Raw genomic sequence first — 27,552 nt, forward strand, 5'->3', positions numbered from 1 at the left:
ACAATTGCACCGACATTCAACAACTCGACTAGATATTACTATAGAGAAGCAACGTGTATGACCAATTTACTCATCATAAAACATTTCATAAAAGACCAAACAAAGCATTGGCTCATTCATCCCCCTCCTCTCCCCTGTAACTATTCCCCAGGTCTGTTGCTGCAAATGAGAACGTGTTCTCAGTCAACTTACCTGGTAAAATAACGGGGTAAAATAAATAAAAATAAATAGCAATGGAAAGACCCGAGATCTTTGTGATTTCAACAATATTTCAGATTTTCTAAGCTTTACACGGAAAAACTAAATAAATCATAAGTTTAGCAATACCACATGTGCAAAGACGTTACCAGTAGCACTCATTCAAACCAAAGAGGAGCTATAACGTATCATGCGACAAATATATAATTTTTTCACTAACCATTCTCAGAATTCTTCGATGACACTCCTGTAACATCATTTTAACAACATACATATAGAGTTTGTTCGAAAATGTGCATATTTAGGTCCATGACAAAACCGTGGTTATACAAGAACAATACTAGCAAATCAAGCCTCAAAATGTCGGACCATCTTTCAGAGTGATCTAGTTAATCGAAAGCTAATCAATATAACTTGACAAAAAAATACAGGGTTGACAGGGAATCGGACAGACAAAATTAGTTCTAATGGCAACCGCTATTTAATTTCTAAAACTATCCTTACTGTGCAATACAGGGTTCCCAAGTGAAGCGATAACAAACAAAATGGCGGATTATGCGTTTAAAAATTTCGACAAACAACGATTTATCATATTAAATTTTCTTACTATGAGGTGATCTCATCAGATTCTTGGGCAATTATCCTTTCTTGGGTCTATCGTTCTTTTGGTCGATAGATGTCCTCTGTCCTTCGAAATGTCCACTAACATAATGGTGGCTTTATTCACAAGATCTGTATCTTTCATCTGGTGTCTTGGACTTGTGATTTAATGATATTTAGATGCTACTATCTACTTGTGAAGCTATGCTAGCTATGCTAATCAGTGTGTGGGGGGGGGTGGGGGGTGATCCCGGACCCGGGGTAGAGGCTCGTGAAAGGTTAACACACTGTTCCCCGGTAGGCCGTCATTGTAGATAAGAATTTGTTCTTAACTGACTTGCCGAGTTAAATAAAGGTGAAATATATATTTTTGAATTAAGTCTCCTCAGGTTCCCGTTAGAATTGGGATTGTCTTGGCTCCAGCGACACAATCCCCTTATTGACTGGACTGCTGGTGCCATCATGGGCTGGAGACCATTCTGCCATGCCCATTGCCTGAAGTCAGCACAACCTACCCCAGGACATCTTCGCCATTCCTTAGGAGTACCAGGACCTCCGGGAGGTTTTCAGTAAGGCCCGGGTCACTTCACTTCCTCTGCACCGACCCTATAATTGCGGAATCGACCTTCTCCCAGGCACCACACCGCCCCAGGGACGACTGTACTCACTGTCCAGTCCGGAGACCAAAGCTATGGAGACCTACATCGAGGACTCCCTAGCTGCATGGGTTCTTCTTTTTGAAGAAGAAGGACAAAACCCTGTGCACATGCATCAACTACCGGGGCCTCAATGACATCATGGTGAAGAACCGCTACCCACTACCACTCATCGCCTCGGCCTTCAAGCCGCTCCAGGGGGCCACAGTCTTCTACAAGCTGGTCCTGCGGATGCCTACCACCTGGTGCGGATACGGGAGGGGGACAAGTGGAAGACTGCCTTCAACATGGCCAGCGGTCACTACGACTATCTGGTCATGCCATTTGGCCATACCAACGCCCCAGTAGTGTTCCAGGCCCTGGTCAATGATATTCTCTGCGACATGTTGAACCAGTTTGTCTTCGTCTACATTGACGACATCCTTGTTTTCTCCCACTCAGCCTAAGAACACGTGCTCCGCGTCCGACAGGTCCTCCAGCACCTTCTGGAGAATCAGCTTTTCGTGAAAGCTGAGAAATGCGAATTGTATCGCTCCACCATCCCCTTCCTTGGTTACATCATCACTGCAGGGAATGTACAGATGGATCCCGAAAAGGTGAGAATGGTGGTGGAATGACCCCAGCCTATGTCCAGAGTGCCAATGCAAGATTTCCTGGGACTTGCCAACTTTTATTGCCACTTTATCCGGGGCTACAGCACCCTGGCTTTCCCCCTTCTGCACACACCCCTCCCAAGGTTCCGTTAAGATGTGGGAAATCGTGACCTTCTCGCGGTGAACATGGCGTTGGAGGAGTGGAGACACTGGGTGGAGTGGGTGGAACATCCGTTCATTGTGTGGACGGATCACAAGAACCTGGAATATCTCCGCACCGCCAAGCGTCTCAATTCCAGGCAAGCTAGGTGGGCCCTGCTCTTCACCCGGTTTAACTTCTCCCTCTCCTACAGACCAGGATCCAAGAATATCAAGCCGGATGCGCTGCCACGACGCTATAGCCCCGCGGCTACACCATCGGACCCCAAGACCATCCTTTCCACCTCGTGCCTGGCAACGGGACTCAGCTGGGGAATAGGGAATCAGGTCATTGGGCGCAGCGTTCCCAGCCGAACCCCGGGGGGGGGGGGCAGATAACCGGATGTTTGTTCCTAACACTGTCCACTCCTCGGTCCTGGAGTGGGCCCACTACTCCAGGCTTTCTTGCCACCCGGGCTCCCGTCACACCCTGGTATTTGTGCGGAAACGCTTTTGATGRGCGACCATGGTCCAGGACGTCTCCGCGTTTGTCGCCGCCTGCACGGTCTGTGCACAGAACAAGACTCCCGACAAGCTCCGGCTAGTCTCCTTCAACCACTGCCTGCCCCTTACCGTCCCTGGTCTCACATATCCCTGGACTTCACGGGTCACGGGTCTTCCCCTGTTTGATGGCAACACCGCCATCCTGACAGTAGAATTTTCCAAAGACGGTTTTCCAAAGCTGCCCACTTCACTCCACTCCCCAAGCTCATGATGCAGCACGTCTTCCAGATCCATGGACTCCCGGTGGACATGGTCTCCAACGCTCATTGAGTCATCGGTTCCACCCTCAGTCCAACAGCCAGTCAGAGCGAGCAATCAAGACCTGGAGATGACTCTTCGCTGCCTTGTCTCCGCCAACCCCACCATCTGGAGCCAGCAACTCGTGTGGGTTGAATATTCCCCCCACACCTACCTTGCTCTGGCGCTGGGCTCTCGTCTTTCGAGTGTTCAAAGGGTTATCAGCCCCCGCTCTTCCCGGAGCAAGCGGAAGAGGTCGGTGTACTCTMRRCCCAGATGTTTGTCCACGGCTGTCGCCGTACCTGGAAGAGTGCCCGGTCGGCTTTTCTCAAGACCACCTGCAGGTATCGATGACAAGCGGACTGCCACCGGAACCCGGCTCCCCGGTATCTTGTCGGGCAGAGGGTATGGCTGTCCACTCGAGACCTGCCCTTCCGGGTGGAGTCCCGCAAACTTTCGCCCCATCTCAAAGATGGGGGTGAAAGCGGTTTGTCTTCTGTTGCCCCGTACACTCCATATACATCTGACTTGTCATGTGTCTAGGATTAAACCTCACATATGTCTCACAGCTCTTTGTCTCCTGTTTCTAGGGCCACCCATCGTCTCATCGACGGCCAACCGGCGTACACGGTGAGGCGCTTCCTGAAGGTTCGACCACGAGGCAGGGGATTCCAGTACCTGGTTGACTGGGAGGGTTATGGCCCAGAGGAGAGGTGCTGGGTCCCCGCTAGGAACATCCTGGACCCAGGCCTCATCATCCCGGTCAACCAGGTATGCGTCCAGGTAGGATGCCAGGTGGCGCCCCTAGAGGGGGGGCGGGTACTATCACAACCTGTTCACCTGTCTTTGTGCTTGTCTCCACCCCCCTCCAGGTGTCACCCATTTTCCTCATTATCACAAGTGTATTTATACCTGTGTTTTCTGTTTGTCTGTTGATAGTTCGTCTTGATACATCAAGCCTACTAGCGTTTTTCCCGTGCTCCTTTCTGTCTCTAGTTCCTGTTTTCTAACTTTCCCGATTTTTGACCAGTCTGCCTGCCCTGACCCTTAGCCTGCGTGTCGTTCTGTACCTTGTCACATCACCCTGGATTACTGAACTCTGCATGCCCTTGACCTGTCGTTTGCCTGGCCCCCTGTTTTTGTAATAACTTCAAAACTGTCTGCATCTGGGTCTTCTCCTGAGCCTTGACAACATGAAAGTAGAGTGAAAGAGAATAAAAAACAACCCTAACCATTGACTGAGCGCAGGCTCTCTGAGGGTGACGGCTGTTTGATGCAGTGTTCGGCCTGCTCCCTCCTCTTGGACTCGTACTCCAGAGCCTCCTGCAGTTTCCTCTTAGCCTTCTTCTCCTTCTTCAAACGCTTCTGGATTATTGCTGAGGGAAAAGAGAGAAGAGGATAAATGTATCAAATTACTTTTATTTAATCGTTTTCTATCTAAGCATATCAATTAGGAATAAATTGTTATTTACAATGACTTGGCAAGTGGCAAGTGTGGTGAGAGACAAGATAAACATATTAGGGCCGGCTCAAGCCTTTTGTGGGCCTTAAGCGAGATTTGTTTTGGGGATCCCCCACCTGACGGCGGAGAGAAACATTTTTGTTCAAAAGTTAATTACCTGCAATTAGAATGGTGTCGGAGAGGATGGCTGACGTTTTACATGCTCCTAACCAACTGTGTTATTTTGTTTGTTTGTTTGCGTTGTTCGTAACTTATTTTTTAGCTTATTTTGTACATAATGTTGCTGCTACCGTCTCTTATGACCAAAAATAACTTCTGGACATCAGAACAGTGATTACTCACCACGAACTTCCTTTAACGAGTCCGACGTAAAGGATATACTGCTTTCCCGGGAACAGGCCCAAATCCCCGTCATTTGCATGAAGAGAATACGGAAAAAAAAGGAGGTGGATGCCTTCTGAGAATTCGTAGGCGAGCGAGTAAACCCCCACTGCCATCCGTTCTATTGGCCAACGTTGAATCATTGGAGCAAGATTAAACTACCAACGGGACACTAAAAACTGTAATATATTATGTTTCACCGAGTCGTGGCTGAACGACGACATAAATAACATACAGCTGGCAGGTTATACACTGTATCGGCAGGATAGAACAGCAGCCTCTGGTAAGACAAGGGGTGGCGGTCTATGTATATTTGTAAACAACAGCTGGCGCAACATATCTAAGGAAGTCTTGACGTTTTGCTCGCCTGAGGTAGAGTATCTCATGATAAGCTGTAGACCACACTAATCTCTAGAGAGTTTTCATCTGTATTTTTCGTAGCTGTCTACATACCATCACAGACTGATGCTGGCACTAAGACAGCATTGAATGAGCTGTATACCGCCATAAGCAAACAGGAAATGCTCATCCAGAGGTGATGCTCCTAGTGGGGAACTTTAATGCAGGGAAACTTAAATTCTGCTTTACCAAATTTCACACCACATGTTAAAAGTGCAACCAGACTGTGCAACCAGGAAAAAAACTTTGGAACCACTTACTCACACACAGAGACATGTACAAAGCTCTCCATTTGGCAAATCTGACCATATTCTATCCACCTGATTCCGTTACTTCAAAAATTAAAGAGGAATGCACCAGTGATACTGCCATAAAAAGTGGTCAGATGAACAGATGCTAAACTCCAGAACTGTTTTGCTAAAACAGACTGGAATATGGTTTTGGGATTCTTCCGATGGCATTGAGAAAGAAGTACACCACATCAGTCACTGGCTTTCATCAATAAGTGCCATCGATGCCATCTTCCCCACAGTGACTGTACGTACAGTGGGGCAAAAAGTATTTAGTCAGCCACCAATTGTGCAAGTCTCCACTTAAAAAGATGAGAGAGGCCTGTAATTTTCATCATATGTACACTTCAACTATGACAGACAAAATGAGAAAAAAAAATCCAGAAAATCACATTGTAGGATTTTTATGAATTTATTTGCAAATTATGGTGGAAAATAAGTATTTGGTCACCTACAAACAAGCAAGATTTCTGGCTCTCACAGACCTGTAACTTCTTCTTTAAGAGGCTCCTCTGTCCTCCACTCGTTACCTGTATTAATGGCACCTGTTTGAACTTGTTATCAGTATAAAAGACACCTGTCCACAACCTCAGTCACACTCCAATCTCCACCATGGCCAAGACCAAAGAGCTGTCAAAGGAGTATATAAGACTGTATATAAGACTGCTCAACAACTAAAACAATCAAATGGCTACACGGACTATTTACATTTACCCCTAACCCCCCCTTTGTTTTTACCCTGCTAAAACTCGCTGTTTATTACCTATGCATAGTCACTTTACAAATGACCTCGATTAACCTGTACACCCGCACATAGACTCAGTACCGGTACCCCCTGTATATAGCCTCTTTATTGTTATGTAAATGTTTTGTGTTACCTATTGACTGTTTTTTGTTTTTTTACTTTAGTTTATTTAGTAGATATTTCATTAACTCTATTTCTTGATCTGCATTGTTTGTTACGGGCTTGTAAGTAGGCATGTTCACGGTAAGGTCTACTACACCTGTTGTATTCGGAGCATGTGACAAATACAATTTGATTGGATTTGCTGGAAATAAGACTGCCTGAATTAGCAAAACTATATTGAATTCAAATCAGCAAACAGCTGGAGGGACTTAAAGAAAATGAGGTAATTTCTAAGCTTGTTTTTATGAAATTGGCTCATTAAATAATAAAGTACTTGATTAAACTGTTGCGGAGCTTTATAAAACGCAAACGTGTTAACTTAAGTTCTATTTGTGTCACTTTTGTTTAGAATGACGGTGAATCATTCATTTCTATAATTCAATATGGATCCATAATTATCTGATCTCTCGCAGTTGTGGGGAACAATACTAAGTGGTTCGTTCATTGGAAGCAGTGCCATAGAAACATACAGCAGTTTTCTTATGTATGTATGACCCTGTTCATTATTTAGATATGTGTGTTAAACTGTTTTAATGAGCTCTGAAACATGCACTCGATTGAATTTCAAGGGCTGTGTCCCAAATGGTACCCTATGGACCCAGTCAAAAGTAGTGCACTACATAGGGAATATGGTGCCATTTAGGACACACTCAATGTATTTTCATTTAGATTCTGTATGTAGGTTCATGTACTGTGCTGTGTGCATATTGTGCAGTGCAGGAGTCTTCAACCTTTTCTTGCCCAGGGATTGCATTAGCCCCCCAACAATTTCGTCTTGTCTTATCATCAGCTGAATGATAATGGCGAGGAGTCGTAATCAACATTTTAAAATGAATAGATTTGGTAGATAGTTTTTCACTATTTTGACCTACCCACATTATAATGAGCTAAAAAGGTAACTCCAAACACATTTTTGCTAAGAGCAGCTGTTTAGCTGGTTAACACTAGAACCGCTAAAGCAGTAATTTTGACTGCTCATGATTTTTTTGTATTTATTTCGATACCCCCTCCGCCCTTGACTTACCCTAAATAAGACTATATAACGCACTGTCGGTGTTAGAATCGTAATATCACAAACAGAACCAGTTTTAGGAGGTTTGAATGGTTTTCCCTCATTGCTCCTCCTTCTCCCAACAGTAGGGCCTGCTGTCACGACTTCCACCGCAGGTGGCTCCCCTTCCTGTTCGGGCGGCACTCGGCGGTCGTCGTCACCGGTCTACTAGCTGCCACCGATTACCTTTTCCTTTTCTGTTGGTTATGTCTTATTGGTTTCACCTGTTTCTCGTTTGCGGTTTGGTTTAGGGCTATTGAAGCCTGTTATTCCCGCCTGCTTTTGTGCGGGCTTGTTTCTCTGTTCTGTTTTGTGGATGGTATTGTTTGTATTTTTCCGGACTGTTTGTGTCAGTCATTTATTCGCCTGTTGTTTTGGCATGACCTTTTCTCACCGGAATAAATACGGTTTTCCTTAAACCTCTGCTCTCTGCGCCTGACTCCGCACCCACCACTCCTAGTTACGTAACACCTGCTCTACTCCTTCCTTCAGACAGTTGAAATTGCAGTCCTCGAAACTGAATCTAAACTATACCGAAACTAATTTCACACATATAACAATGGATTAAATAAATTAAGTAAAGTATGATGGGGAGAAAGGCGAGTATGGGTGAGTTGATGAGCGAGGTGAAGAGAACGATGCATAATTCTGTAATCACCAGTAGTGAGTGAAGAAAAGGGCGGACCATTCTATTGTATTGATCCATTTTAATTATAATCTTAAAATGGTACAGTGCCGTGAAAAAGTATTTGCACCCTTTCTAATTATCTATACTTTTGCATATTTTTGATACTGAATGTTATCAGATCTACAACCAATACTTACTATTAGATAAAGGAAACCTGAGTGAACAAATAACATAACAATTACACACTTATTTTATTTGTGACTCACCACCTGGATTCTGTCTTATGTAGCAAAATGTGAAATGGTGTTTTTTACATTGGATAAAAGTAGAGACTCAGAGCTACAAAATGGTATATCATACACTGCATTTGAGGAACAATAGGAAAGTAATTCTGCTTTACAAGTTGAACAACTTGTAAACAAAATTTTGAGAAAATCGCCTTTGAATGTTTTGGTATCTAGTGAAGAGCTCTTCTTTGTCTACATCAATTCAGCATCGTCCACACCCTCTAAGCTTTAGCCCCACCCATAACGTTTCACTCTCGGAGAGCACACTTGACGTTCTGGCCGATCATTTGTTTATCTCTGGATAACATGAAAACAGCCTAACCAGCTCTGTTGGCAACAATTTTCTTACACTTTTTTGCAGACGTTTACTGACACCGTTTACATTCAACGGGTGATGTACACACGTCATGTAACATTAGCTAACGAGCCAGCCAGCTAACGTTAGCTAGTTAAACAACAATGAACAAAGTGCCAACAATGCCACAGTGCTGGGTGCTAAACAACTAGATCCAATGTTAGCTAGCTAACATTAGGCTCTAACTAGAAAAGCAAACGGCTCTGGGATACGAATAATAACATCAGCTAGGGAGCCAGCCAACTAACGTTACCTAGCGAGCTAACAGTACACTTTAGCTTGAAATGAAATAACTTTCTGTCAAAATTAGAAACGTGTAATATCTGATAATGTTGCTAGCTAACGCTAGACTATCTTACCTGTATACATCATCATGCATGATGGACGCATCTCCCTGTCAGGAATTTCATACCACGTCCTTAGTTTTAAGATGTAATCCAGAGACAGGTGTTTTCTCCATCTCTTTAGCTATCATACTCTAATTCCACTGATTTCAAAACTTGATCCTCCAGAAAGTGGAGAGCAATATAAAAAAAGCTGTGTTCGACAGGATTACCAACCCAGACTGACGAGCTCAAATAGACAGAAGCCCTCTATATGGCAGACCAATTCGAAGTCCTCTCTTGGCATGTCCAGCCCACTCATTATCTCAGCCAATCATGGCTAGTGGGAAGGTTGCTAACTTTTTCTGTGGCTTAACCAACAAGGCTCATAATTGAACAATTTTATTTGTATTTACAGATGTCATACAAGTTTGTTATTAAGGCACATGAAAGTTCACATGTTCGAGGAGGCATTTCTGCCCCAAAAAACGCATTTTGATAAAAATAAAAAAAAATACGTTCAAACGGCTTCCGTGAAGTCGTGACTTGCGACATATGCCTAGTTTCCTGAATCGGGTCACATTTATTTAATAAACAAAGTTATGCAACACCTAATGCCCCTGTGTGAAAAAGTAATCGCTCCCTTACACTCAATAACTGGTTGTGGCACCTTTAGCTGCAACGACTCCAACCAAACACTCCCTGTAGTTGTTGATCAGTCTCTTACGTTGCCGTGAGGAATTTTCTTCCGTGCAGAACTGCTGTAACTCAGCGACATTAGTGGGTTTTCGAGCAAGAACAGCTTTTTTCAAGTCTTGCCACAACATCGCAATGGGGATTAGGTCTGACTAGACCATTCCAAAACTTCAAAATGTGTTTCTTTTTAGCCATTTTCATTTAGACTTGATTGTGTGTTTTGGATCATTGTCTTGCTGCATGAACCAGCTGACCTTCGGCTTCAGCTCACAGACGGATTACCTGACAACTTGCCTTAATAGAAGGAAACATGAATTCCGCTCGAATTCTACAGGAGAATGTCAGGCCATCTGTCTGTGATCTGAAGCTGAAGCGCAGTTGGGTCACGCAGCAAGACAATGATCCAAAACACACAACAACAACAAAAAAGTATGTCAAAGTGTGTCAAGCAAGTGAAAATTACGAAAATTGTGGGATAACAGCTAAATTAAATCCAACTGAAGCCATTGCGTGAAGAACTGACAATAATTGACTATTTTTGACTGCTGTCATATTGACATTTATATTCATTATAATGCCCTTATTGCTTTTGTGCCGAGTTTCACTATTTATCAAGGCCACTTGGTGCTTATAATGATGTTTAGGCTACTGATGTTTTCATCATTTGACTTCAGTGAGTGTAATTGGCTCCAATGAGTGTAATATTACGAGTTGAGAAATATATATATTCTATTTTCTACTGTATATATTTCATGCAAAATGTGTTTATTCTGTTGTTGCTAGCAATATTCATGAAAACATTGTAAAGAAAATGTATTTTAATATTATTCTAATTTTGTTATATATTTTTACGGACCCCCTGCAGTACCGCCGTGGACCCTGGTTGAATATCCCTGGTGTAGTGTAATTGTTGTTCTTGTTAGCAGCAGCTAGTAGACTGTACTGCTATGTGACCCACACACAGAGACTCTGAGTCTCTCTCTCACATACACAAACTCTCACTCTCTCTCTTCTCCCTCTCTCTCTCTCTCTCTCTCTTCTCATATATATGAATCTCTGATGCTCAATCTCTATCTCCATCTCCTCTCACTCTCTCTGGCCAGGTGGTTGTCGATCACTCTGTTCTTTTGGTGTGCAAACACACACACACACACACACACACACACACACACACACACACAACACACACACACACACACACACACAACACACACACACACACACAACACACACAACAACAACACACACACACACACCACAACACACACCTACCTCTGTTCTTCTGTTCGATAGCGAGCTGTTTCTCCAGGTCTCCCGGAGCTCTCTTTCCCTGAACAGCTCCATCTTCAGCTCCGTCTTCTCCAGCTGCACCTGCTTCTCCGGGCCCGCGCGTTGTCAATTTGCCACCTTCAGCAGGCCCTGCACACACACATACAAAAACACACACACACATCAGTTAGTACAAATACACTCACAAGTGCATGCACACACACACACACACCACACACAGAGACACAGAGACATAACAGAGACACACACCACACACACACACACACACACACACACACACCACACACACACACACCACACACACACAACACACACACACACACACACACACACACACACACACACACACACACACACACCACACACACACACACACACACACACACACACACAAGACACAACAGACACACACACACAACACACACACACACACACACACACACACACACACACACACACACACACACACACACAACACACCACACACACACACACAATTACAGAGCAACACGAAAAGGTAAAATAAACTGCTATTGAATGAGGGATAGTTATGTTTTATCATTTACAGTACGTTTTTTGTATGTGTTATCATTGTATTTCTTCATAGTAACAATTTAGTTAATTTAAAAAAAATTGTCAAGTGTGCGAGATGGAGTGATTGAGGTTTGTCTGACCCCTCTTGGTCATAGTTGTGAAATACAGGTGGACGGATAGAGAAGTATCTAGCTCATCTTTATCTTGTTATGGCCTGTTCTATCATCTTTTCATCTACAGAGCTCAGACCCCTTGACTTTTTCCACATTTTGTTACGTTACAGCCTTATTCTAAAATAAGTAAATCATTTTTTCCCTTCGTCAATCTACACACAGTAGCCCATAATGACAAACCAAAAATGTTTTTTTTCTATTTTTCTATGAAAAATAAAATGAAAAACAGAAATATCTTATTATATAAGTACTCAGACCCTTTGTTATGAGCCTTGAAATTGAGCTCAGGTGCATCCTGCTTCCATTGATCATTCTTGAGATGTTTCTACAACTTGATTGGAGTCCACCTGTGGTCAATTCAATTAATTGGACATGATTTGGAAAGGCACATACCTATCTATATAAGGTTAACAGTGCATGTCAGAACAAAAACCAAGCCACGAGGTCAAAGGAACTGTCTACAGAGCTCCGAGACAGGATTGTGTTGAGGCACAGATTTGGGGAAGGGTACCCAAACATTTCTGCAGCATTGAAGGTCCCCAAGAACAGAGTGGCCTCCATCATTCTTAAATGGAATACATTTGGGACCACCAAAACTCTTCCAAGAGCAGGTCGCCTGGCCAAACTGAGCAATGGGGGAGAAGGGCCTTGGTCAGGGAGGTGACCAAGGACACAATGGTCACTCTGACAGTGCTCCAGAGTTCCTCTGTGGAGATGAAAGAACCTTCCAGAAGGACAACCATCTCTGCAGCACTCCACCAATCAGGTCTTTAAAGTAGAGTGACCAGACGGAAGCCCCTCCTCAGTAAAAGGCACATGACAGCCCACTTGGAGCACCGCTCATCACCTGGCCAATACCATCCCTACAGTGAAGCATGGTGGTGGCAACATCATACTGTGGGGTGGTTCAGCGGCAGGGACTGGGAGACTAGTCAGGATCGAGGGAAAGATGAATGGAGCAAAGTACAGAGAGATCCTTGATGAAAACCTGCTCCAGAGTGCTCAGGACCTCAGACTGGGGTGAAGGTTCACCTTCCAACAGGACAATGACCCTAGGCTGACAGCCAAGACAATGCAGCAATGGCTTCGGGACAAGTTTCTGATTGTCCTTGACTGGCCCAGCCAGAGCCCGGACTTGAACCCGATCTAACTTTCTGGAGAGACCTGAAAATAGCTGTGCAGCGACGCTCCTCATCCAACCTGACAAAGAGAGAGGATCTGCAGAGAAGAATGGGAGAAACTCCCCTAATACAGCTGTGCCAAGCTTGTAGCGTCATACCCAAGAAGACTCGAGGCTGTAATCGCTGTCAAGGTGCTTCAACAAAGTACTGAGTAAAGGGTCTGAATACTTATGTAAAAAAGGAGGACCGAGCACGCCCCCATTTTCATTGACGGGGCTGTAGTGGAGCAGGTTGAGAGCTTCAAGTTCTTCGGTGTCCACATCAACAACAAACTAGAATGGTCCAAACACACCAAGACAGTCGTGAAGAGGCACGACAAAGCCTATTCCCCCTCAGGAAACTAAAAAGATTTGGCATGCGTCCTGAGATCCTCAAAAGGATCTACAGCTGCAACATCGAGAGCATCCTGACTGGTTGCATCACTGCCTGGTATGGCAATTACTCGGCCTCTGACCCGCAAGGCACTACAGAGAGTAGTGAGTACGGCCCAGTACATCACTGGGGCTAAGCTACCTGCCACCCAGGACCTCTACACCAGGCGGTGTCAGAGGAAGGCCCTAAAAATTGTCAAAGACCCCAGCCACCCCAGTCATAGACTGTTCTCTCTACTACCGCATGGAAAGCGGTACCGCAGTGCCAAGTCTAGGACAAAAATGCTTCTCAACAGTTTTTACCCCCAAGCCATAAGACTCCTGAACAGGTAATCAAATGGCTACCCGGACTATTTGCATTATGTGCCCCCCCCAAACCCTCTTTTTACGCTGCTGCTACTCTCTGTTTATCATATATGCATAGTCACTTTAACTATACATTCATGTACATACTACCTCAATTGGGCCGACTAACCAGTGCTCCCACACATTGGCTAACCGGGCTATCTGCATTGTGTCCCACCACCCGCCAACCCCTCTTTATACGCTACTGCTACTCTCTGTTCATCATTTATGCATAGTCACTTTAACCATATCTACATGTACATACTACCTCAATCAGCCTGACTAACCGGTGTCTGTATGTAGCCTTGCTACTTTTATAGCCTCGCTACTGTATATAGCCTGTCTTTTTACTGTTGTTTTATTTCTTTACTTACCCATTGTTCACCTAACACCTTTTTTGCACTATTGGTTAGAGCCTGTAAGTAAGCATTTCACTGTAAAGTCTACACCTGTTGTATTCAGCGCACGTGACAAATAAACTTTGATTTGATATTTCAGTTTTTATTGTATTTTTTTTTAAGCAAAAATAAATAAAAACCTTTTGCTTTGTCATTATGGGATATTGTGTGTAGATTGATGAGGGACAAAAACTATTTAATACATTTTAGAATAAGGCTGTAACGTAACAAAATGTGGAAAAAGTCAAGGGTCTGAATACTTTCTGAATGCATTGTGATATCCTTTTTGACCTCGATAAGGATCTATCACACCAAGACCCATAACCCCATTTTTCTCAGACTCATGGCTATTGCCCTAGGTCTGGGGTTTCTGAGACTAACTATCTATGAATGATACCAACTGAGATACAAAAATCTCTCTCAGGCTTTTACAGCCCTGCTACTACTGTTTGACTACTCATTATTACAGTCTCCATTCTGTGTCTGTTTCCACAACAATTACTCTCCGTCTACATGTAATTACACCAAATGCAGTGGGCTATAGTTAGCTAATTGTCGGTTTCCATGACCCCAATTTAGACGTAGTTGCTTTATCTCAATTATCTGCTCGGTTTCATTTTGTTGATTTGTATATAAATATTAAATGCCGAGATCATTATCAGAGATGACTTACTTTAGTGTCGGAGTTGTGTGTATGTGTGTTGGAGCTGTGTGTTGTTTTCTAATTAATGCACAGACCAAAGGGGTAACCGTGGAGGACTCTGATGTCTGTGGTATCGGGGTATCGGAGCAGTGAGCAAGGGAGTGCTGTATCCACATCATTATTAAGTACACTGAACAAAACATATGAAAGCAACATCCAACAATTTCAAAGATTTTACTGAGTTACAGTTCATATAAGAAGATCAGTCAATTGAAATCACTTCATTAGGCCCTAATCGGTGGATTTCACATGACTGGGAATACAGATATGACTGGGAATACAGATACCATAACCTCAGCACCACCATGGGGCACTCTTTTGACATCAGCAAACCACTCGCCCACGCGATGCCATACTCCAGTGTGCCAGTGACCATCGAAGGTGAGCATTTTCCCATTGAAGTCAGTTACGACGCTGAACTGCAGTCAGGTCAAGACCCTGGTGAGGACGACGAGCACGCAGATGAGCTTCCCTCTGACAGTTTGTGCAGAAATGATTCTGTTGTACACAGTTTCATTAGCTGGCGGGTGGCTGGTCTCAGAATATCCCGCAGGTGAAGAAGCTGGATGTGCAGGTCCTGGGCTGGTGTGGTTACACGTGGTCTGCGGTTGTGAGGCCGGTTAGACGTACTGCCAAATTCTCTAAAACGACGTTGGAGGCGGCTTATGGTAGAGAAATGAACATACAATTCTCTGGTAACAGCTCTGGTGGACATTCCTGCATTCAGAATGCCAATTGCCTGCTCCCTCAAAACTTGTGGCATTGTATTTTGTGACAAAACTGCAAATTTTAGAGTGGCCTTTTATTGTCCCCAGCACAAGGTGCAGCTGTGTAATGATCGTGCTATTTTTGTTCAGTATAGAACGCCAAGATATAAATTTATTTGAATGCAGGTTACCTATTATTTAATTTTTTGTATAAATGTTTTCAAAACATTACATTTTTTTATAAGCCCTTTTTTCTCCCCAATTTCATGATCTCCAATTGGTAGTTACAGTCTTGTCTCATCGCTGCAACTCCCGTACGGACTCGGGAGAGGCGAAGGTCGAGAGCCGTGCGTCCTCTGAAACACAACCCAGCCAAGCCGCACTGCTTCTTGACACAACCTGGAAGCCAGCCACACCAATGTGTCGGAGGAAATAACATACAACTGGCGACCGTGTCAGCGTGCATTGCACCCGGCCCGCCACAGTAGTCGCTAGTGCGCGATGGGACAAGAACATTCCAGACGACGCTGGTCCAATTATGCTCCGCCCCATGGGTCTCCCGGTCGCAGTCGGCTGTGACAGAGCCTGGACTCGAAACAGGAGCTCTAGTGGCACAGCTAGCACTGCGATGCAGTGCCTTAGAACACTCGCCACTCGGGAGGCCTCACAGTGAATAAGATTATATGGAACTCGGTGCCCTGATCCTAGATCAGTACTCCCATACTGAGATGCTTTGTGAATACAGACCTTGGTCTTTACAATTGCAGCCTAAATGGTACTTAAGACAAACGGCTATACTAACTTGTTATGGCTGCAGGGGGCGTATTGAAAAACTGGAAAATATGTGCAAATTTTCAAACGGCCTCTTAATCAATTTTTGCTCTTACAATATGCATATTATTATTACTATTGGATAGAAAACAGTCTCTAGTTTCTAAAACCGTTTTAATTATTTCTCTAAGTGGAACAGAACTATTTTTACAGCCCATTTCCTATCCGGAAGTGAGATTTCCAAAATCGATGTCGCTCTTCAAGCCCTTGTCTATAAAAGGGCATGTCACTTAGGACTGTAGAAACACGTCATACGCCTTCCTCTGGGTGTCATGCGAAGTGAGAGAAGAAATCACTTGATTATCTCGTCCTGGATTTGAACACAACCTCTTGGAGTGAGTGTTGCGCAGTTTATTTTTCTTTCTGCGCGAAGTAGGACCTGGACTCGGCTCCTGGAAAACACTCTGTAAGGTGAATATGATCTCTGGCTTCGATTTTATTTGATACATGTCACAATATCATCCTAAAGTATGTTATTTCAATATAGTTTAATTATATTATTGAAATGTATTCTGGACTTTAGACGTGATGCGACGCAATAATTTTTTTCAAGATGGAGAGGTTAGCGTCGCACTGCCAGTGTGCTTGCTAATTCAAGAGGAAATTGTTCGTTCTGGATCGAAATAAAGACATTTCTGAACAAAGGACCCCTTGGAGAACATTCTGATGGAAGATCAACAAAGATAAGGACCCAATTTGGGATGCTTTTTCATATATCTGTCGAACTGTGCTATGCTACCGTTTGCCTTGAGTCAATGCTGTTGTGATGTTAGCTATTGTAGTAAGCTAATATGACGATATATTGTTTTCGCTGTAAAACACTTCAAAATCGAAATATTGGCTCTATTCACAAGATCTTCTCTTTCATTAGCTATCCACCATATATTTCTCTGAAATGTTTTATGATGTGTAATTAGTAGTTGACGTTGTGTCTGTATTTCTCTGGCTACTCCCGTGCGATTTCTGACTGTAGCTATGATGGTAGCAGTAATGTAAAACTGATTTATAGCTAAAATATGCAACATTTTTGAACAAAACATAGATTTATTGTGTAACATGTTATAGGACTGTCATCTGAGGTAGTTTTTTCTAGGTTATTTAGGTTGGTTCTAGGTTAGTTAGGTTGGCTTGTGCATGCTACTTGCATCCTACTTGTGCTGGGAAAAATGTCTGTCCTCCTTTTTTATTTGGTGGTGAGCTAACATAAATATATGTGGTGTTTTCTCTGTAAAACATTTAAAAAATCGGACATGTTGGCTGGATTGACAATATGTTTATCTTTCAAATGCTGTATTGGACTTGTTAATGTGTGAAAGTTAAATATTAAAAAAAAAAAGATTTTGAATTTCGCGCCCTGCACTTGAGCTGGATGTTGTCATAGGTGTACCGGCGTCGGGCTGACGTCGGGCTGCAGCCATAACAGGCTAACTGAAGTTTTCTTCACTCTATTGCTATTTGTAAGATCTACCTGTGTATTAGCTAGGGTATTCTCTATTGATGGACCTAATATGTGTAGAGATTATTGCTAAAGCCTACTTGTAGAGTATTTCTAAGGTCTACTTGTATAGTATTGCTAAGATCTACCTGTAAACTATTGCTAAGGCTTACCTGTAGAGTATTGCTAAGGCCTACCTGTATAGTATTGCTAAGGCCTTCCTGTATAGAGAAGAAAAAGCAGGAAGGAGGAGAGATGACTAGAAACGATTCAGTTGACCGTTTTATGTGTGGATTAATTGGCGGAGTAGAGGACCTTGTGCATTTCAGGTAAAATGACAACTCAATGTTTATATCCCAGGACAAATTAGCTAGCAACAGCAAGCTAGCTAAATAGGACAAATTAGCTAGCAAGTGCAAACTAACTAGCTAAATTGCCATTAATATTTAATGCTTTTCGACCTGTCCTCAAATTAATATAATTGGTTGAGAGTTTGTTTTGATATTTTAACCTGCGTGTCGTGATCGTGTTTGGTGTGGGGGGACAAAATACATTTATGCACAATGGCGCACCCGCGGAGCCGGTTTGGGTTCTCGTGTCATAAGAGACGGTAGCATCAGTATTATGTACAAAATGAGTGACAAACAATGCGAAAAAATTAACAAAATAGCAGTTGGTTAGGAGCCCGTAAAACAGCAGCTATCCCCTCTGGCGCCACTTTGAAGAATATATTATATAAAATATATTTTTATTCTTTTAACACTTTTTTGGTTACTACATAATTCCATATGTGTTATTTCATAATTTTCATGTCTTCACTATTATTCTACAAAGTAAGAAAACAGTAAAAATAAAGAAAAACCCTGGAATGAGTAGCTGTGTCCAAACATGTGACTGGTACTGTAAGTGTATGTTAGTGAGGAGCACCTCGATTGGTCAGACCTACTGTACCTGTATGTTAGTGAGGAGATTCTCAATAGATGACAGGCCGTCTGGGAACAGGAATGGCGAAGGGAAGCCAGGTGGTAGACCTTGTCCAGCCAGTGACAGCCTCTCGTAGCTGTCTCTCGCCGTCGGGGTGCACATATGATTGTCATCTGGAATACAGAACAAGTAAGGACATGATTCTTTACTGACAGCTTTGAAATTAAACACAGTACCTTACATAGTGGTTTATATACTTTTTTTCTGCTGTGAGACATTTCGAATCATATGTTTAACGATCCTACTGTGCATCCAAACAGTAGCTTGGCTCTTATTGGTTGACAACAGTAGTTGTATAAGTATTGAACTCTATGACTCAGTCAATCAGAGTTCTCAGGTCCACTCTGATAGAAAATCCAGTCCAGTGCTAAATCTGAAAAGCATTTCTTAAAAAAGCAGTGCCTCCTTCTCAAATCGCCATGGCGGAGAAGATTCAAGGTTTCTTCTCATCCAATGTTTTTCGAGAATGAGGCGAGGAGAGAGATCACAAGAAATCACAAAAAGACGTTTGAGATTCACTCCAGTCTGCATTGTCTACTCTACACTGTCTCTCAGGGTCTAACCAAAGGGTTAACCTTCATCCATCCAGGACACAAATTCAGCTTTTCCCGTTGAAGGGAGTAAATCATGTGGATTCCCAAATAAGAAGAAGCAGGCCCACAGAGCTCCATTACCTCGGCTGGTTCAGCTTCCTTTGTGTACGCACGCACGGGTGCCTGTCAAACCTACAGGATGACATCATCCACCATTCATCACCAACAGAGGGCCAGGCAGGGCCCTGCCATCTGCTGTACACACTATCCATAACACACCAGAGAGAGAGAGAGAGAGAGAGAGAGTGGTGTGTGTATGCATGTGTATGTGCAAAATATCTATCTGTGTCATCATTGATATGTTTCTATATGTTTGCTTTGGTAATGTATGTGTTGAACACTTCCATAACAATAAAGACTTCTGAATTTAATTCAATTGAATTCAGAGAGAGCACTCGATACAGAAAGAGAGAGATATTACACTCCGTCAGGAAGAGGTTCCACTTTGCCAATAAAAACTTCTGAATTGAATTAAATTGAATTGAGAGAGAGATAGCTAGAGAGAGAGAGAGAGAGAGAGAGAGAGAGAGAGAGAGAGAGAGAGAGAGACATTACACTCTGTCAGAAAGAGGTTTCACTTTGTGTTTATGTCTGAAGAGCCTTAATAAGTCAACCACTTATATCACACACATGCACGCACACACGCAGCTTTATTTTTGTAACATTTCAGAACCTTTTGGGGAGTGAAAATGTTTGACCATTACAAATCCTATTTTCCCTAACCCTAAACCTAACCCTACCCCTAACCAAACCTAACCTTAACCCCCAAAATCCTAACCTTAACCCTAACCCTAACCCTAACCTCAAAACCCTGAACCTAATCCTTAAAATAGCATTTGAAAAAAATTCAGGACATGAAGTCCTTACTTTTCAAAAAAGGTGATTTGTTTTCCTACCTTTTCAGAACATTCAGGTGAATTGTTAGGACATTAGGGTCCTGATAAGGTAGGAAAACAAGAACACACACACGCCTGAAAATGATATATTATATGTGCCATCAGTTGTCCCTGTTTTCTCAATTTTTATCAAATCCACTCTTATTCTTCTAATGCTGCACCCAGACTGTGCTCTGTGCAGGTCCCCTCTCTCTCCTCTCATCCACTATTCATACATGTGTACGTGGCAGAGTGAACGCTGCACAAAAACAGACAAGCTCCCTCCTCACAGTCTCTCTCTTTCCCTCCTCACGGTCTCGCTCCCTCCCCCCCTCTCTCTTTCTCTCTCTCTCCTCCCATCAATATTCACTAACGCCAGCAAAGTGGTAGGAACAGCTGGTCGGCCATTAATTAGTTTAAAGTATTTATTTCACCCATCCTCAGAGCAGATTGAGCAAAAACATTGGAGATTATTTCGAGCATCTGCAAATGCCCTGGAAACATGGGCTCACCAGCAGGCAGTGGAGTATTAGAGTGCTAGGATCCACAGTTTAGAGATTGTAATTTTTTGGGGAGAGGGAAAAAGAGAGTGCAATATGCACCGTTGGTCCGTGGAGAGCGGCAACAGCCTCTCTGCTCTTCTTTCCTCCTCTTGTTTTATACTTTCACTCCTGTTRAATGGATACCTAATGGATTCAAATCAGTTTATCATTTGACTTCATGAAAAAAGAATGAACTGCCTACTTGTAAGAAGTCACTGCTGTGGTAATTTGCTGTGGTTCATGTTTTTACTGCTTTATTGTGGGATGACTGAGCATATGAAACAATTGCACCCTCTCTAACAAGAGCTCCAGCGAAAAAATCATTTGAAGCAAGAAATACACCTTTGTTTTTTTTACTGTTACACTGAAATGTTACGAATAACTACTATATAATTTAAAATAGTTGGCATGGCACATGATTGGAATGGCGCCCAATGCCTTAAAGCGGCTGACAACACTATAAACATAACCACCGAACTCCAACGACCTCTGATGTTCATATACATGTACAACATATACCATTTGCATTCATTACATTACACTTTATATAGCCTCCTCTCTGATGACTACTGCAAATATCTCTGTCCAATCAAATCATCAGAACTGCTACCAACGCTAGTAGACTTCAACGTAGTGCCCTCCAAGCTCATCACTAAGCTCAGGGCCACGGGTCTGAACACCTCTCTGTGCAACTGGGTCCTGGACTTCCTGATGGGCCGACTCCAAGTGGTGAAGGTAGGCAACAACACCTCCACCCCGCTGATCCTCAACACGGGGGCTCCATAGGGAGAGGGTGRAGAGGGTCAAAAGCTTCAAGTTCCTCGGCGTCCACAACGCTGACGACCTGAAATGGTCCCTTCGCACAGACAGCATTGTGAAGAAGACGCAACAGCACCTTCTTCAACCTCAGGAGGCTGAAGAAATTCGTCTTGGCCCCTAAGACCCTCAAGAACTACAGATGCATCATTGAGAGCATCCTGTCGGGCTGTATCACCGCCTGCTACGGATATTGCAACGTCCACAACCGCAGGGCTCTCCAGAGGGTGGTGTGGTCAGCCCAACGCATCACCAGGGTCACACTGCCTGCCCTCCAGGACATCAACAGCACCTGGTGTCACATGAAGGCCAAGAAGATCATCAAGGACCTCAGCTACACGAGCCAGTGCCTGTTCACCCTGCTACCATCCAGAAGGTGGAGACTGTACAGGAGCACCAAAGCTGGGACCCAGAGACTGAGAAACAGCTTCTATCTCCAGGCCATCAGACTGTTAAACAGTCACCACTAGCCTTAGTCAYAGTTCTCGCTGGCTACCAGCCAGTACTCTACCATGAACCTTAGAGATTTATGTACATAGAGTAATTGAACACTGGTCACTTTAACAMTGTTTACATACTGTATTCTAGTCATGGCTCATCCTATATACCTACTGCTGTAYATATMTTTTCTATTCATATACTGTTCATACTGTCTTTACTAGAGGTCGACCGATTATGATTTGTCAACGCCGATACCGATACCGATTATTGGAGGACCAAAAAAAGTCGATGCCGATTAATCGTACGTTTTTTTGTTGTTGTTGTTGTAATAATGACAATTACAACATTACTGAATAAACACTTATTTTAACTTAATATAATACATCAATAAAATCTATTTAGACTCAAATAAATAATGAAACATGTTCAATTTGGTTTAAATAATGAAAAAACWAAGTGTTGGAGAAGAAAGTAAGAGTGCAATATGTGCCATGTAAGAAAGTTAACGTTTAAGTTCCTTGCTCAGAACATGAGAACATATGAAAGCTGGTGGTTCCTTTTAACACGAGTCTTCAATATTCCCAGGTAAGAAGTTTTAGGTTGTAGTTATTATAGGAATTATAGGACTATTTCTCTCTATATGATTTGTATTTCATATACCTTTGACTATTGGATGTTCTTATAGGCACTTTATTGCCAGTGTAACAGTATAGCTTCCGTCCCTCTCCTCGCTCCTACCTGGGCTCGAACCAGGAACACATCGATAACAGCCACCCTCGAAGCAGCGTTACCCATGCAGAGCAAGGGGAATAACTACTCCAAGTCTCAGAGCGAGTGACGTTTGAAACGCTATTAGCGCGCACCCCGCTAACTAGCTAGCCATTTCACATCAGTTACACCAGCCTAATCTCGGGAGTTGATAGGCTTGAAGTCCTAAACAGCGAAGAGCTGCTGGCAAAACGCATGAAAGTGCTGTTTGAATGAATGCCACTGGTAGGCACCACGAGCCTGCGGGTGCCTRCCACCACTCAGTCAGACTGCTCTATCAAATCATAGACTTAATTATTATAATAATTATAATATAATAAACACAGAAATAAGAGCCTTAGGTCATTAACTTCTCTAGGGTAGGGGGCAGCATTTTCACATTTGGATGAAAAGCATACCCAAATTCAACTGCCAGCTACTCATCCCCAGAAGATAAGATATGCATATTGTTCGTAGATTTGGATAGAAAACACTGTGACGTTTCTAAAACTGTTTGAATCATGTCTGTGAGTATAACAGAACTTATCTAGCAGGCGAAACCCCGAAGACAAACCATTCAGKTTTTTTTTTGAGGTCACTCTCTTTTCAATGAGATTTCATTGGGRAACCAGATTTCTAAGCGACCTGCTTGCAGTTCCTACGGCTTCCACTGGATGTCAACAGTCCTGAGAAATTGGTTGAGGTTATTCCTTTGTGTAATGAAGAAGTACGGCCATCTTGAAGTCGAGTCACTCTAGGTGTCCTGTTTGATCGCTGGCTTTAGTTGGTTTTAATCCTGTATTGAACACAGATCATCCCGTCTTCAATTTWATCGATTATTAACGTTAAAAAATACCTAAAGTTGTATTACAAAAGTAGTTTGCCATTTTTTGGCAAAGTTTACAGGTAACCTTTGAGATATTTTGTCGTCACGTTTGAGCAAGTTGTAACCTGTGTTTGTCTGGATCAAACGCGCCAAATAAATGGACATTTTGGATATATATCGATAAAATTAATCGAACAAAAGGACCATTTGTGATGTTTATGGCCATATTGGAGTCCAACAACAGAAGCTCGTCAAAGGCATGAATTATWTTTTTTATTTCTGCGTTTTGTGCCGCGCCTGCAGGGTTGAAATATGCGTATCTCTCTTTGTTTACAATGGTGCTATSCTCAGATAATAGCATCGTATCCTTTCGCTTAAAAGCCTATTTGAAATCTGACATGTTGGCTGGATTCACAACCAGTGTAGCTTTAATTTGGTGTCTTTCATGTGTGATTTAATGAAAGTTAGATTTTATAGTAATTTTCATAGTAAAAACAAATCCTGCATTTTCTCAGGCTTTTTGCCAAGTGAGACAGTAGCGTCCCGTCTAAACTCAGATTTTTGGATATAAATATGAACTTTACCAAACAAAACATACATGTATTGTGTAACATGAAGTCCTATGAGTGTCATSTGATGTAGATCATCAAATGTTAGTGATTAATTTTATCTCCATTTCTGCTTTTTGTTACTGCTCTCTTTGGCTGGAAAAATTGTATTTTTCTGTGCTTTCGTCGTAAAACCTTTTTGAAATCGGACACTTTGGTTGAATTACAAACAAGTGTATCTTTAAAATGGTGTAAAATACTTGTATGTTTGAGGAATTTAAATTATGGAATTTCTGTTGTTTTGAATTTGGCGGTTTCACTGGCTGTTGACGAGGTGGGACGCTACTGTCCCACATACCCTAGAGAAGTTAATATGGTCGAATCCGGAAACTATCATCTCGAAAAAAAAACATTTATTCTTTCAGTGAAATACGGAACCGTTCTGTATTTTATCTAAGTCTAAATATTCCTGTTACATTGCACAACCTTCAATGTTATGTCATAATTACGTAAAATTCTGGCAAATTAGTTCGCAACGAGCCAGGCRGCCCAAACTGTTGCATATACCCTGACTCTGCGTGCAATGAACGCAAGCGAAGTGACACAATTTCATCTGGTTAACTTCTTGACGCACGGATCAACCGCTGAATTGCAGAGCGCCAAATTCAAAAAAAATACTAAAAATATTTATAATCATGAAATCACAAGTGAAATATACCAAAACACAGCTTAGCTTGTTGTTAATCCACCTATTGTGTCAGATTTTGAAAATATGCTTTACAGTGAAAGCAATCCAAGCGTTTGTGAGTTTATCAATTACTAGACAAAACAGTAAAAACAGCTAGCCGCAAATTAGCTTGGGCACGAAAGTCAGAAAAGCAATACAATTAATCGCTTACCTTTGATGATCTTCGGATGTTTGCACTCACGAGACTCCCAGTTACACAATAAAAGTTATTTTTGTTCGATAAAGATTAGATTTATAACCAAAAACCGCCATTTGGTTTGCGCGTTATGTTCAGAAAACCACGGGCTCGTTCCGGTCCTGAAGGGCAGACGAAAATTCCAAACAGTATCCGTAATGTTCGTAGAAACATGTCAAACGTTTTTTATAATCAATCCTCAGGTTGTTTTTAACATACATAATCGATAATATTTCAACCGGACGGTAAACTATTCAATACTACAGAGAAAGAAAATGYYGAGCTACAACTCTCGGGCACATGAACTAATCAAAGGACACCTGACGCGTTTTGATAAATCTCGCTCATTTTTKMAAAATAAAAGCTTGAAACTATGTCTAAAGCCTGGTCACGGCCTGAGGAAGCCATTGGAAAAGGAATCTGGTTGATACCCCTTTAAATGGAGGAGGGGCAGGCAATGGAACAGGGATTTTTCCAAATAAAAGGCACTTCCGGGTTGGAGTTCCTCAGGTTTTCGCCTGCAAAATCAGTTCTGTTATACTCACAGACAATATTTGGACAGTTTCGGAAACTTTAGAGTGTTTTCTATCCTAATCTGTCAATTATATGCAAATTCTAGCATCTGGGCCTGAGAAATAGTCCGTTTACATTGGGAACGTTATTTTTCCAAACATAAAAATAGTGCCCCCTAGCTGAAAGAGGTTAATATTGCCTGCTAACCTGGATTTCTTTTAGCTAAATATGCAGRTTTAAAAATATATACTTCTGTGTATTGATTTTAAGAAAGGCATTGATGTTTATGGTTAGGTACAGTCGTGCAACGATTGTGCTTTTTTCGCAAATGAGCTTTTGTTAAATCATCCCCCGATTGGCGAAGTTGGCTGTTTTTGTTAGGAAGAAATAGTCTTCACACAGTTCGCAACGAGCCAGGCGGCCCAAACTGCTGCATATACCCTGACTCTGTTGCAAGAGAAGTGACACAAAGAAATTCATGTTAGCAGGCAATATTAACTAAATATGCAGGTTTAAAAATATATACTTGTGTATTGATTTTAAGAAAGGCATTGATGTTTATGGTTAGGTACACGTTGGAGCAACGACAGTTCTTTTTCGCAAATGCGCACCGCATCGATTATATGCAACGCAGGACACGCCAAATAAACTAGTAATATCATCAACCATGTGTAGTTAACTAGTGATTATGATTGATTGATTGTTTTTTATAAGATACGTTTAATGCTAGCTAGCAACTTACCTTGGCTTCTTACTGCATTCGCGTAACAGGCAGGCTCCTCGTGGAGTGCAATGAGAGGCAGGTGGTTAGAGCGTTGGACTAGTTAACCGTAAGGTTGCAAGATTGAATTGAAATCTGCCGTTTCCAGCTATAATAGTCATTTACAACATTAACAATGTCTACACTGTATTTCTGATAMATTTGATGTTATTTTTATTGACAAAAAATATGCTTTTCTTTCAAAAACAATTACATTTCTAAGTGACCCCAAATTTTTGAACGGTCATGTATATATACATATATAATATATATATATTCTGGTCTCTGTCATTGCTCTTCCTGAAATGTCTTAATTTATATATTGTGTGTATTCTTTTTTTATTTATTTTATTGCTAGGTATTACTGCACTGGTGGAGCTAGGAACACAAGCATTTAGCTGCACCTGTGATAACATTGATTTGATAGAAGRCCTGTTGTTGTAGCTTTGTAATTGATTTGTACTGTATGCACTTTGTCCCTTATTTCGTTTTGGCATTCATCATAAATCATTGCTTTAACAAACTCCGGCTTTGCGCTCAGCAGGCCTCCCCTTCTGCAACACGCCGGCAGATCACAGAGAATATTTGATCACTTTGTTGCAGARGAAACAACCTGTCACGCGGCACGGGAAAAGCAAACAGCTTTGTGTTCTGTTCCAGATAGACTCACAACTACAGAGCTGAACTGCACTGCTTGTCAGAGTACGTGTAATTTTCAACAAAAGAGGTGTGTGCGCAAATACAGGCAGGTTGACAAGAGCACACGGAAGCAAACAGTTAATTCAATCAATATTCAGTAATCACTGTTTGTTCAACTCCGTGTTTATTGCATTGAAACTCCAGATCCGTTTTTTCTTCTTCAGGCTTTAACCAGGTCTGTCCTCAACTCCCTTCTCTTCATCTCCTACAATCTCCTCCTCTCCTCTTCTCTCCTCTTATCTTCTCCTTCCCTCTCCCCTACCACCCCTCTCCTCTTCTCTCCTCTTATCCTCTCCTTCCCTCTCCCCTACCACCCCTCTCCTCCTCTCCTCTTATCTTCTCCTTCCCTCTCCCCTCGGGGTGGTAAGGGAGGAGGGAAGGAGAAGATAAGAGGAGAGGAGGAGAGGGGTGGTAGGGAGAGGGAAGGAGAAGATAAGAGGAGAGGAGGAGAGGGGTGGTAGGGGAGGGGAAGGAGAAGATAAGAGGAAGAGGAAGAGAGAGGGGTGTAGGGAGAGGAAGGAGAAGATAAGAGGAGAGAAGAGGAGGGGTGAC

The 27,552-nt window shown here is 42.6% G+C and overlaps 1 protein-coding gene across 1 annotated transcript in view; it reads right to left on the reverse strand.

Annotated features, from left to right (window-relative positions):
* LOC111959855 (dachshund homolog 1-like) overlaps positions 1–27,552 on the reverse strand; it is a 315,508-nt gene that overhangs the window by 7,429 nt on the left and 280,527 nt on the right. Inside the window, exons 7-9 of the mRNA XM_023981681.2 lie at positions 18,685–18,830; positions 11,038–11,184; positions 4,219–4,362 (exon numbers count right to left, since the gene is read on the reverse strand). Coding sequence (XP_023837449.1) covers positions 11,161–11,184; positions 18,685–18,830 — 170 coding nt within the window. The 3' untranslated portion in view covers positions 4,219–4,362; positions 11,038–11,160. The remainder of the gene's footprint in view (positions 1–4,218; positions 4,363–11,037; positions 11,185–18,684; positions 18,831–27,552) is intronic.

The sequence above is a fragment of the Salvelinus sp. IW2-2015 genome, linkage group LG36 (assembly GCF_002910315.2).
Source record: "Salvelinus sp. IW2-2015 linkage group LG36, ASM291031v2, whole genome shotgun sequence".
Taxonomy (NCBI): Eukaryota; Metazoa; Chordata; class Actinopteri; order Salmoniformes; family Salmonidae; genus Salvelinus; species Salvelinus sp. IW2-2015.